Here is a 14093-nt window from a genome sequence, read left to right as displayed (position 1 = left end):
GGGCTGGGCCACTTCCCTCCCCCTTCAGGAAGCTTCTGTTAATTATTACTTACAGGAAACAGAATAGGAAGCATGAAAACGGTAATCTCAAGGGATTGGAGAAGGAAATGATTCCCATAGGAAAGTTTGTCAGAATCTCTTATGGAAGTTTTTATAATCACCACCCTTCTAGGTCCACTGTTGCTGGTAGGAGTGGACCAGAGTGAGAAAATGCTGAGAACCATTGATCTAGAATTATGCTGTCCAGTTTGGAAGCCACTAGCCACATGTGGCTATTGAGCTCTTAAAGCATGGCTAGTAAAATAGTGACTGGATTTTAAAGGTTTAATACAAAAAAAAAAAAATCTCAATTTTTTATATCGATTAGATATTGCAATGGTACTAATTTTGATATGTCTGATTAAAATGTTTTTTAAAATTAATTTCACCTGTTTCTTTTTACTATTTAAAATGTAGCCACTAGAAAATTTAAAGTTACAGATGTGGCATGCAGTTGTGGCTCACTTTATATATCTCTTGGACAGTGCTGATCTAGAAGATAACTTGTTCCTTTTGGGGATGGTGAGGAGAGAGAGAAAGAGAGAGAGATTTTGAATCTAATTGTGGTTTCTGCCTGCAGCCTCTCCTGGTTACATGGTTGGTCATTTTGGCCTGGTTCATATAGATAGAAGTGACTTCATTCATCCCCGCAGAGGTTTCTCAGCAGTGACCACCTCTCCCAACGCTAAGTAGAAAGAAAAATATTCCCCAAGGGGGAAAATAAGTGTGGGTTTTTCAAAGAGCCATGTAATCAGCAGTAACTTCAAATGGTTCTCATCCTCATTGTTGCTTTCTCTAGAAACTCACTAAGGTCAGTGCCCCCCAGTTAGCACATGTATTCCATATTCATTTCCATAGTAGTTTGGATATACAGGGAAACAGCTCTTAGAATGCCATGTGCTTTTTCTGTTCTCTTTCTGGGGCTGGCACCCCAGCTGTGGTCCAGCTCTGGCTTCCAAGCTGTGGCCGTGCTGTGCGTAGACTTCTCTAGAGAAATGGAGCAGCCTTCGTGGTTGGACTTGGGCGTCTCAGCCACCTGCCCTAACTCTGAACCCCCTGCCTTGACAAATGACACTTGATACAATAGATGATTTCCTCTATGCCCAATTTTACCCTGAACTTCTACTGCATTCTCACAACGTTTTTAACTCATGTCCCCTTTGCCATCATCTTGGGTAATATGGATGTAATCATTTAAAAATATTTTCTGACTAATATAAATACATTCCTAATTTATAAACTTCAAGAAATAGTCCATGCTGATAAGCAACATTTCCTCAGTACCCCTAATCTAGAACTAGGGGAGAACAGGAGGATTTGCTCCAACACTCCTCTCCAGTACTTTATCTTCCAGCTGAGTACAGCTGGGGGCTGAAGGCCTTGGCTTCATCAGGCTGCCTGGTGACTTTGGCAAGGAATGTGACCTCTCCGGGCCTCCTCTGCCTCCCATAGAAAGTGGAGAGGATAAGAGCGCCATGCCTCCGACATTGTGCAGCCATTAAATGAATGAGTGCGTGTCAGGTGCTTGCATCAGTCTTGGCACATACGCATACGAGTCCTATTATTATTTTTTAGCAAAATGAGATATTCTAAATTCTATTTTGAAGGCTATTGTTTTAACTCAATAGTTCCTGTGCCATCTTTATTTTATAACATTTTAATGACCTCATAGTACCCTTTCACGTGAATATACTGCAATTTGTGTAATTGATTTCTTCTCTCTCTTTTTCTCTCTTCCCCCTTCCCTTTCTTCTACCTTTCCTATGAAGTTACTGCATAAACCTATTTATATTCCTAAGGTTTTGGTAATATTGCCAGATCCTCTACATGTTTTTCCAGAATTATGCATGTCCTACCTCCTGCCTATTAGAGTAGGTGTCAGGATTAAGGGTTGCCAGCTTTTACTTTCCACCATCGAAAAGTCATAGCTCAAAGCCTTGGTGTTTATAAAGAGCTTCCTTCCCACCACTCACATCTGACCTTTGACTTTTATTCCCATCTCTGAGCCTGCCCAGGTGTCAGAGGTTCAAGTCCTCTTCTCTGAGACCCACATCGATCTCTTTCTATCAATTTTCATCATTTATTCTACTTCCTGTAACATTTAATTCGATATAGTATTGTCACTTCATAATTTCTTCCATTGGATTGTAAGAATAATTACTGTGGTAGAGGGGGAAGAAAGGTGAAATTATTCTACTTGAATCCACTTCTTTACTGACATATCTGCTCGTGGTGTCGTTTTTGGTTTCCTTCTCTTTTCAGAAGCCAGCAAGTTCTCACTGATCCATTTTCTGATTGTTTCAGCTGCTGTAAGGAACCATTGGTCAGAAAGCAATACTGAACCCCACATAGAAAACATCACCTTTGGTCAGAATCAAGTGGACTCTTCCACAGTGGCCTCCAAAGAGGATGTAATGGTTCATACCCCAGACAAGAGCCATACACCTTCCGATGCTCCAGGAAACTTCACTTCACAAACAGAAACAGCAGATGCTGGAGGAAGGAACGACTCTTTGAGGAGAATAAATGTCACCATTTTTCCTTTTGGGGCTAAGATAGCAACAGCTCTGACTTCCCAGAGCAGCACCTTAGGTAAGTTTGTGCCAGTGATACTCATTTCATTCATGTGTGTTCAGTCTTAGAAAGCAAAATTTCTGTCAGTCTCCCCATCCCCTATCTTGAGCTTCATGGCCCATTTCAAAGTCCTGGGCTGGGGATCAGACCTGTGACTTAGGTTCCGTCTATGGCACAACTGTGGTTAACTGAGTTATAGCTCTAGACCAGACAAGGATGCAGATTTACTGAGAGGCCCGTCCAACCCCATAGAATATCTATTCTGTGGCCGGTCTAAAACCGAACAACATCCAGTGATCCTGCCACACACTGCAATCGCAGAGGTACTAGGAAACACAAACATGTATGGTTGCATGTTTGTGTTTATGTTACTCAAATAGTTATTCTTGCTGCAGTCTGCACAGCTGGTGGCTTGTCATTTTTAGTGAAAGATTTCAAGGAGGGGCTGGAGCTGGATAAACAAGATGGAGGAAGGGAAGACAAAGAAAGCTAGCACTGATTACATCCCTGCTACTTTACCGACACGTCTAGTCTCTCATTTCTCATAGCAAGCCGGTGAGGTCACATTACTCTCATCTGAGGAATTTGGGAACTGAAGCTCAGAGAAGTTAATTCATCCAATGGATATAGATCAAATGGCTAACAGGTTTCAGAGCTGGAATTTCAGCCTAAGTCTGTATATCTGAGCCAGGGGGAAGGGTGGCTGAGAAGTGGGTGCTCCGACCATGTGTTGAAGATACAGAGGAGAGAAAAGTGAGCTCTTAGTGGGACTGCAAGGCCAGCAGCCTCCTTTGGGGGAGGGAGTAAGTGACACACAGAGCAGAGGATTGTTGGGTAGGACAGTTGTGTGGACAGCATTAGGGACAATCATGGAGGACTTAAAATATCCGGCACTTTAAATTTGGTGTGGTGAGAAGAGTCCCTGAGGGTTTTTGAACAAGGCAGTGACATGATTAATGCAAATTTGAGGAGGATTCACCTGGTAGGCGGGTATAAGATACCTGGGATGGGAGATGGGGTAGAGGGAACCCAGAGTCAGAGGGACTACCCAGGCAGACCCCACATGCTAAAATATGGCTTGATGGCTTTAGGGTTAGAGAAGAAGGGATTGCTAAAGACTCTTCACAGAGGAAAATTGATTAGACTTGGTAATGGCCTAAAAGTAGAGGACGAAGCCATCAAAGATACCCCCATGGTTTCTGTCACATCCTAGTGACAGGAGGTCTGGTTGGGGCACTGAATTCTATAAAGAGTATGTATGAAAGTATTTTATTTTCCATTCATGAATAATGAAGTTGGAGCTTACAAACTCTTCACGTGATGCTGCTTGGGTTTGTTGGTCATCCAGATATTGGAATTTTTTTTTTATGTTGAATTCAAGTAAATCCCGGAACCAACTTTGTGGAATGTGGGCGATGAATCATGATGATCAGAAACCGATCGCTGATTCCATATCACCTGATACTTAGCTTCATCGTGCCATTTTCTGACAATTTTACCACAGGATGTAAAGTCTTTGTCTGCAAGATCCAAAACAGTCTTTGTTTTAGTTTGTGGTCTCTCACTCAGGGGTTGGCTTTTCATAGAATGAATAATTTCTCCTGATATCTTATATCTGTATATTTTATAGAGGTCAGAGCTGAGTCCCCTGAAAGAGTTTTCAGACATTTGGAGGTCTGCTTGTGGAATTTTAATTGTCGTCGTCTGCTTTCAGCCTTTAGAAGGAGTCGCCTGCCATCCAGCAGTGCAGAGTCAGAAGGAGGAGGTGCCCCTTCTCACACAGAAAGTAGAACGTCCCAGAGTTCCCTGGCAAAGGGGGACAGGCTCCCCGAAGAAGTGACTGTGCACACCCACGTGTCTACTTCTGTTTTGAGCCAGTCCTCTCTTCCTGCTTTGGAGATGGGAGAAGAGACCTCACTCTCCAGGAAGAGAAATTCCTCAGAGGCGGAGCTCCCCTGGCTGCATTTCTCTAGGACCTCAGCTTACACTCCTCCCTCAGATCATTCCACAGGTGAGTGCTGCTGCCCTGCCTTAACACTCTGCAATTATCTGGAATAGAAATAAGTAGACATGTATAGCCAGGCATACTCGGCACAGGGGCTAAGGAGATAAGGGGAAAAGACATTAAGCACAAATGCAAATTGTTCAGGGTAAAAGTACAACCCATACAATTTATCTCAGTATTTAAGTTCATCTCTAAAATATGTTTTCTTTAACTGTATGAGGAGTTGGTCTGGGTGGCTGTTCTAGGGCTTTCTGTCCACCAACCCCTACTTTTTCCCTTGTGTCCCACGTACACATACAGCAAAGATGAAGTGTTGTTGGTGTGTATTCTTGTACAAGAGGCCACGTTCTGGGGTGAATGAAAGGGTGAGCATTGTGTCATTTGATGAAGAGTTAGATTTGTATTTCTTCATTATTGCAAAAATGTTTCTTTCAATGGCAAAGATAACGTAGATATACATTTTTCCAGCCATCATTTAAAAAATCATACAGTGCAGGTGCTCGCAAGGCTGCAGGGGTAGAACACTCACCTCTCTGCCATTCTAATTCCTAGGCAACGGTTAAATCTCCTCTCAGGTATTTTCGTCTCCACAAAGCCTTTCTTCAACCCTCTGATCCTCTGGGCCAATCACCTTGTCACATTAGGTTATCTAATGCTTATCTGCCCAGGTAGATTATAATCCTCTCGAGGACATAGGCTGTGTCTGTCACTTCTCTTAGGTTCCCCACTGCCCCAGAACAAGGTACACTTAATAAGTAATGGAGATTAGCATGTGCCCAGATATCACAGGCTCAGCCAGTGATGGGCTGAAGAGAATGTCAGAAGCTCTGCCCACCTTTTCTCTTCTCTGAGTTTTTATTCAGAGTCGGTGCATGCTGCATGTGTTTTCATCCCCATGCCACAGGAGGCAGGGCAGAGAGGGTGGAAATATTCTTGGGGAATGGAGGTTAGGTTGCTTTTGAAATTGCCTTTTCAAAATTTTCATATGTCAGAGGTACTTTACAAGACTAGGGATTTGGGTTTATGTCATCAAAGCAAAAACTGAACCCAGAGGTCCTTTCTGTAATGCCTATTTAAAGCCACCAGTTCCTCTTCCATATACTCTGTACACCATTTCCTGCTGACTGGCTATGTATGTAATTTATGATTTGTGTTTTTGGAGATTGCTTTTTAAGATTATTCTTAAACATTGGTTAGATTGGATAAAAGCTATGATCCTTTCCAGCTTCAAAGTTCTGTGGTTCAGTGATTTACAACCAGCTTCACTAAATGGTGGAAAGGAAGCATTTTCTAGGAAGCTACACTTTGGTTCTGGTCAGGGTCATTTAATATTTATAATTTAAATTCGACTCGCTGCTGTGATATATTTGAAAATCAGCCTATGTTTCCAGCTTTACTGAGCTTGACTCTGTAGTCCCTTGTACTTTTCAACATTAAAAATATAATTATTCCTTAAATTCCTTGAGCATTCATCCTTTTAGAACCTTATACTTTTAATTTTTGAAGAGTTATACCTTACCTTTTCTATTCTTTGAGTCTTTCACTGAATATTTCTCTTCCTCCTCAGTAAACTGAGTGCTCTGTGTTAGTAGAGTTCCATCTCCCTCTTAGAAGCTGGAGAAGGCTTTGGGGGCTATTAAGTGAGGGAATAGCCAGGCATCCAAGAATATCTGCATCCAGCCTGCCAGCCTCCCCTCCTCCCTGAGGGGATGTAGAGGGGATGTGCACAAAGATCTGAAGCCGCATAGGAAACAAAGTTCTGCTTTATCTTTAAGGCTGAGCTAGTACTTGCTAACCTGCTAACCAGAGCTCTAATATACCTCCTACCTCCTCTTAAATCTAAATCTTGAGATTTTGCTCTCTTTCGGACCACAGGATCCCGGAGCTCTAGGCACATAGGCAGGAGTGCTAAGAAGGCCAGCAGGACTTGCCAGAGGCAGACCCCAAATCACTTGGCCCAGCTGTTCACTCTGTAGAATAACGGAAGTGAAGAGGAAGTGTAGGAGGGGGGAGTGTCATTTGATACTTGGCCACTCCATCCACTAGTAAATGTGACCCAGGGAAAGCCCTGGCACTTAGACCAGTCAGATGAGGGACACTCCTCACTGGGAGAATGCTAGGATGGCCAGCCAGGAGCCTGGCCCAGGGAGAATGGGGCTCCTTATTTGAAGAACGAAGGGATTAGACCAGATGACCCTAAAGATCCTTTCTAGTTCCAGCATCTGTTATTCTGAACACATCCATCCTTTGTATTCCGTGTTTCCTTTTATTCCTCACTGTGCTACACAGAAGCTTGCACGCAGCACAACCTCTTCTGAAGCTTGGGGAGTCAGGAGTTACTTGCTTCCAAAAATAAATTGTGTGCCAATAAATCTTTGCATGAAAGCAGGGTACAGGCCAAAACAGCTGAATCAGATTTTTAAAAAAGAGATTGGAAGCCATTTGAAATTATTTTTCTTGGTGCTTTACATTTTTTGCTGCTTTATTTCTTTGTATACTTTTCATATTTTCTATAATGACCATGTACTATTCGATCATTCGGGGGGAAAGTAAGTAAAGCAACTAATGGGAAAAAGTTCTCTTCCGAAGGTAGAAAGAGATATGTGTAGTTGAACAGCTACAGTGAGAGCACCTACAGTTGAGCACTAGATTTAGTACTGAGCTTCCTGGAAACCAGGGCTCAAAAGGAAACTGGGTGGGGCATGAGATTGTTGTCAGATAGGGTAAGCATACACAATTTCATCCATAGGCTTAAGTGTTTTGGGGGCATAAATTCTAAGAGAAATACTTATATAAGGAATATTGAGAATCATAACAGAAAATGCCATCAATTGCAACTTCATGGAAATTGTGCTAATGTTCTTTAAAAAGTGGTATTTTATATAGATTCTCACTAGGAACTGAGGGTGTAATAATGGATCTCAACTCATGAAAGTATTTCTGTGGGTAGCTGAGCTAATGCAGCCCAGGTAAATTGCTTTGTGGTGATTTCACTTAGTAAAGGAAGAAAGCATAAATAACTCAGAAGATTGTAGATATAGCATATCTTTCTGAAATATCGGCTGCTTCAGCTAGATTTTTGGCAGGTTCTGGGTAGCAGTCAAGCCAAGGCTGAGCATTCTGATGCATGCCTGAGGCTCTGGTATTTATGCTGTGATTGGAGAATGACCCATATACTTTTACCAGACGAGTAGCCATTCTTTCCATCTCCTATAATATAGGTTAGGGAACGTGGCTTGTTTCTGCTCCCAAATGGATGGTCTTCTCATTTTTGAATGGCTGCTTTAAGGGTAGAAGTGAGCAAGAAAGGGCAACAATTAATTATTAAACGATCAGTAGTGCTGGCTTGTTGATTGGAAACATGGTGAATTTCCCCTAGATGTAGTTAGCAGGCGCGCCTTTAGTGGTATAAATGGTGACTGTAGATTAGTTTGACCAAACATTTCCTCCTTTTATTAAAGAGGCACCAGCTCCACAGAAGTCTCCGTACTACTTCAGAGCTGTACTGCGAGGATGAAACGAGATTTTGTATACAAAGTACTTACTTAGCTCAATGTACAAAGGTGTATATAAAGTACTGGCATATCGTAATCGATCAGTAAATGGCAGCTTTTAATAATGACAATAATGAGATGAAGCAGTGTTCCACTGAGCCCTCAGGGTTGGGGCAGAAACACAGCCACTTTCCTTTCGTGACTGTCAGCATTTGTGACTTTTGTAATTATATTTCTGTGGCATTGATTTACTGCACAGGTATTCAGACTGAGTCCAGTACAACCCCCACTGCACATTGAATTGATGAAATAATATAGTTTACTAGGGATAAAAATGCTTTGGAAGAGCACCAAGCAATCCAATGAGGCTGTAATTTGGTGAATTTAGAAGACAACTGTAATGAAGTTAGGCCTGAGAAGCTAAGTGGTTGAGTGGAGATTTGGGCCATATCTATATTATGCTTTCCTTTATTTTTTTCTTTATATGAATGCATTTTTGTTTTAAAGTGGGGGTGGTGTTAGATAAGCTGGGACTCTATTTTTGTGTCCGGGTCTTTTTTTTTTTCCCCTTGTTTTAATTACTAGTCGCATGGATCGCCTGCACCTTTATTTTGTCTTTGTTAAGGTCCAGTGACCACAGTAGCAGACCGTGTTCTAGGTATAGCTGATTCTATGGTTTGTATGATAGTGAGAGGAACCTCTGTGTTTTCTGTGCTCACTCATGCTCTCTATATATTTAAAAATAAATAAATTTAATATTTATTTGTGCTTTTGGTCACAACTGCATATAGGACTGGTTTTCAGGGAACCGTTTATAATGACAACTTTCTACTTCCCTTTTAGGGTCATAATTAACAGCTCAAAGCCTTTCATTGTATAGGTATAGAGTCGTTTCTATTATTTTTGGCTTAAAAAGAAATACTTTTTTCTTGCCTTTGGATCTCGTCTACGTGTTTCTTCCCATTCGCCAAGCTTTCCTGCAGTTCATTCCTGTTTCAAATGAGGACTTGAGTGTGCCCTCTGGAGCTCTGTTCGCAGGGTGTCCCTCGTAAAGTTCTTATGGAAGGGAGCCATGAGCAAGCCACCTGTACTTCCGCGGAGCAGACTGTGCATTTTGACCAATGCTGTATGATTCAGTTCTTGGAGGTTCTTGACAATTAATCCAGTGCCTGACATCCATTTCATTAGAAAAAACTGTTCCCAGCCTGGAGTCCTTGATCTCTTAGGGCCCATTGGGGTGGTATGTAAAGCTTTAGAGCCGGTCTCCAAAGCCTGCAATAACGGAGCCTGTTTGTTTTTGTTTGGAAGTTAAATAAGTCACTGGGGTAACAATGATTCTCTCCTTCCGGCTAGAAGCTCTGTTGCTTAAAATAAATGTGTTTCAGTTCATAGTTTTTCAAAAAATGAGGTTATAGTGGCCATGAGGTGGGAAATAATAAAGGGCCCTCGATGGTGACAAGGCCAGGAATTACTGTGTTCTGGGACAGTGTTGTTCATAATGTAGTCTGCAGAGCCCAAGGTGTCCTCAGTGGAGCCCTGGGCACTCGGCACCCTGGAACAGATGTACTTTTTATTCATTTTTATGTATGAGTTTTAATCTATGATAGCATTTGAACAAAAACGTTGCAACTGCTAAAATAAAACAAAAACATGACTATCACAATGGCCTGTCCTGTATAAGCTATAATGTGGAATTCAAGTAGAAGTTTTACCTTCCTCTCTAAAAACCAAGGCAAATGATGTCTAGAATCTTTTCTATCTTCCTTTTAGCTCCAGCTGAAGCTTTTCCTCATGTTCGGTGAAGGACCTCACTGCTTCTCCACTTAGTTCTATGAGAATTAGAGCTAGGAAGAGAGAGTGGATGAGTGTGTCAAATGTGTTTATCTATATTAGGTCCACATTATCTAGATTTATCTACCACAAGGTAGTAAACATTATTCTGTATATCTAGATACATGCCTGATTTTCTTAACCCCTCGAGTCGTCTTGAAGCATATATTTTTTTTTCCATTTTAGCTTCTAGAAGCATAGAGGAGCTAAACAACTCCACCGCTCTCCAAAGCCCCTCGATCAGAGAGACAAAGAGTGTGCATGTTGCCACCGTGTTCCCCAGTGGCGTTCCAAGGAGGATCCAGTCCTTATCTGTCAGTCTGGGACCGCTAAATGAGACAGAAAGTTTCCCTGAAGAGTCTGAAATTACCACGACTTCGGCACCAGTCCATTCACCCTCTGAGGCAGAATTGAGAACAAACAGTGGCGTAATCAGGAATCCAGGGAATAGGAATTTCATGGAGCCATCCTCAAAAAACGGATTTGGTCTTACATCTTCCGAGACCTCAGTGAGATTTTGGCAAAATGATTCCCCAAGTAAGTATTCAATTTTACTTGATCTATTATGGACATTTAAAAGTTGATGGATTTTCTGAAGGCATCACTTCAAGACCTTTGCAGTCTCTAAAAAAAAAGTGTTTCCTTAGATAACATCATCTCCTTTATCTAGTTTACCATATTATCACATTTTGATTTTCATCCTCATGAGAACATTGCGAAGTTTGTTGGACAGGCATCATTCCTCCTGCTTTTTTGTAGATGAGGAAACTAAGGCTCAGAGGCTTTAAGCAGAGTTGAGACCTCAGCCTTGGAGCCCTCACTGTTGATTGCAGCTTGCCACTCTGTGGCATCATCTTCTTACCTCTCTGTGGCATCATCTTCAAAGTGAGAGCTGGCCCGCTCTTTGAAACTAGCTTAAGTTATTTTATGTGCAGATCATCTTTAGAAACAACATGTGCATGTGTGTGTGTGTGTGTGTGTGTGTGTGTGTATTCCAAGATTCATGGTTTTAATGTACTCCCTATAGTTTATTTTTTATTTGTTATATTTCAAAATTACAATTATCTTTATTAATAATAGAACATTTTAGAAAAATGCTTCTGACTAAGCACTGTACTTAGGCACATCACATTTGTTGAACACTCCCTTGACCACTTTTGGGGAAGGAGAATAAAACACTCAAGCCTATCAGTTACTCTGCTGCTTTGCACAAGCTGTTTAAAAGTTCCCCTCGTCACCAATGTTTATTTTTAGTATTGATATCTTATTGACACTGAAGAGTTTTGAAATACTTACTTAGAATATGAAAATGTACGTCAGGTTACACATACAATAAATACTATACAAAGTCCTTGCAAGGAGCATCTTTCCCTGGAGAGGACTCACGTCTCAGTGTGGTGGGGTCTTTCATATCTATGTAATGGTATTTTTTTTCCCTGACATCTTACAGTCTCAGAAGGACCCCAGCTGGCCAGCAGCTCCGATGCAGAGAATGGACACCGCATGTCTCAGACTGGGACTATGTCTGGGTCAGTCCCGTCGGTCAGAGATGGAGCGAGCACTGCGCACTGGTTCTTGACCGATAGCAAGACATTCGCAGATGTGACAGGAACCGCCACTTCCTATCCTGAAGTTGTGAACTCTTCAGTTTTGACCCAGTTCTCAGCCTCTGCCCCACAGTCTAGAAGAAGTGACACCACACTGGGTGAAAGGAGTTACTCGGAGCCAGCCACCGAGTCTTTGTCCTCGTCTTCCTCAGAAAGCCTAGAGTCCTCAGCACCACTTGGCGAGCACTCGAGTGAGTTGTTGCTTCACAAAACTGGACCACGTGGAAGGCACAAGGGCTTACTGAGCTATGATCTTCTGTAAGGCCATGTGTTAATGAAATAGCTCTGCAGTCCCCTCTAGTTTCATTATTCCCAGGTCATTCTTCTAGCAAGTCAATACAGATGTACCTGTATGTCACCAAAGTTTTTCTAGTACCTCTCCAAAGAGCTGCTGTTGCCACCTGCCCCTCCACACTCCCTATTGCTCACCCCACACCCCCATACCTACCTCAATCATATAGCTTCTGGGAGTTGAAAATATTACCTTCTGGGGAGTGGTTATTCATCCCAGGTCCAGGCATTCATCAAGAGAAACTCTCTTTTTTTAATTGCTTTATTGAGATATAATTCACATTCTATACAATTCTCCCATTTAAAATGTACAGTTCAGTGGTTTTCAGTATATTTACAAAGTTGTATAACCATCACTACTGTCTAATTTCAGGACGTTTTCATCATCTCAAAACAGAAACCCAGTGCTCATCAGGGGTCACTGTCCACGCTCTCTTCCTCCCAGCCTCTGGCAACCACTAATTTACTTTCTGTCTCTATGGATTTGCCTTTTCTAGACATTTTATATAAATGAAATTTTACGATACATGCCTTTGGTGTTTTTCACTTGGCATAAAGTTTTCAAGGTTCATCCATGTTGTAGCCTATAATGATACTTCATTTATTTTATGACTGAATAATATTCCATTGTCTGGATACACTGCATTTTACCTATCTTTTTATCAATCAATAGATGTGTAGGTTCCTCCCCCCGACTCCCCCACCTTTTAGCTATTATGAATAATGCTGTTGTGAACATTCCAGTACAAATTTTTGTGTGGACATATGTTTTCAATTCTCTTGGATTGCTGGGTTAAATAGTAACTCTATTTTTAACCTTTTGAGGAACTGCTGAACATTTTCAAAAGTGGCTGTATCATTTTGTCTGCCCACCAGCATTGTACAAAGGTTCCAATTTCTCAACATCTTTACCAACGCTTTTTATTGTCCATCTTTTTTGATTATAGCCATCCTAGTGAGTGTGAAGTGATATATCATTGTGGTTTTGATTTGCATTTCCCGGTTGAACATCTTTTTATGTGCTCATTGGCCATTTACATATCTTTTGGGAAATGTCCATTCAGATCTTTTGACAATTTTTAAATTGGGTTATTTATCGTTTTTAGTTGTAAGAGTTCTTTGTATATTTTGCATACTAGTTCCTTTTTAAGATATATGATTTATAGGCATTTACTCCCATTCCGTGGGTTGTCTTTTCACTTTCTCGATGGTATTATTTACAGCCCAAAAGTTTTTAATTTTGATGAAGTCTAATTTATCAATTTGAAAAAACTTCTTTTGGCGTTCTTTTTTAAATAACGTTTTCTGGGTAATTTTTAAAAAACATTCTCAGCAGCCTTATCCATGTAAAACATATACTGACTAAGGCAAAGATGCATTAACTTTGTCAGTTAAACTTAATAGGTTTAAATTCTTACCTCTCCACCACTAATAATAGCAACTCCATTTTTCCCATATAAGCATCACAACTGATGAGGAAAATTAGCATTTATTACTACTGATGTGATGTGAAAAAACATGCTTTATCATGAAAGAATACCATATGTATGGGTGGAGGGTATTTATGCTCTTTTATGCGTGTGCATGGAAAACACATTATCTGTCTACTAAACGAAAGGAACCATTTTCCACCCTCAGTTGTGGGGCTCAGAATATTTACCTTTTCCAAAACCAGGAGCTTAGGTTCTGTAGCCTTTCCCTTCTCCGTCCTTTCAGAACCCTACGCTCTGAGGTTAATGCCAAGTTGGTTCATGTGGAAAATGTGATCTCATGTGAGTGGATCTTGAAGTTCAGTTATAAAGCACTAGATAAGGAAGAGCATCTTTCCTGAAACCACCTTGCTGTGGTTAATGTAATGTTTTATCTCATTTCCTCTGAATTACCCAAAGCAGACTGGTTCTGCCATCCAGCCTTTCAGAGTTCTCAAGCTCTTCCTTTTTCTGGATTCAGATCCAGCCCCTCTTTTTCAGGTCATGACTCTCCTCTGTGTTAAGTCTGTAAGCCTGATGGGGTTGTTTGCCTAGATTTAACGAGCCTTATACCACTTCTCAATTCCAGGCCTTGTCTTCTTTGCCCAGGGAGCTTGTGCTCAGTTGCATTCAGCTCTCAAGCCTCTCCTGGTGGACTTTCCATGGGTCTCTTAAGCTCTTCAGCCTGGGTCAAGTCATATCTCTCTCTGGCTTCTGGCTTTCTCAGTGCTGCTCAGGTCACTGTGCACCCCTGTCCCCACACCCATTTCTGTCTGTCAGTTAA

General features: G+C 41.4%; 1 protein-coding gene across 1 annotated transcript in view; it reads left to right on the top strand.

Annotated features, from left to right (window-relative positions):
- The window catches only part of HEG1 (heart development protein with EGF like domains 1), an 82665-nt gene that overhangs the window by 23562 nt on the left and 45010 nt on the right, over positions 1-14093 (top strand). The window contains exons 2-5 of the mRNA XM_039842990.1: positions 2344-2631; positions 4328-4624; positions 10129-10479; positions 11393-11740. Coding sequence (XP_039698924.1) covers positions 2344-2631; positions 4328-4624; positions 10129-10479; positions 11393-11740 — 1284 coding nt within the window. The remainder of the gene's footprint in view (positions 1-2343; positions 2632-4327; positions 4625-10128; positions 10480-11392; positions 11741-14093) is intronic.

The sequence above is a fragment of the Pteropus medius genome, unplaced genomic scaffold, assembly GCF_902729225.1.
Source record: "Pteropus medius unplaced genomic scaffold, Ma_sr-lr_union100, whole genome shotgun sequence".
NCBI lineage: Eukaryota > Metazoa > Chordata > Mammalia > Chiroptera > Pteropodidae > Pteropus > Pteropus medius.
The sequence above is the reverse complement of the archived record's forward strand: the minus strand, read 5'-3'. Positions and strand labels throughout refer to the sequence as shown.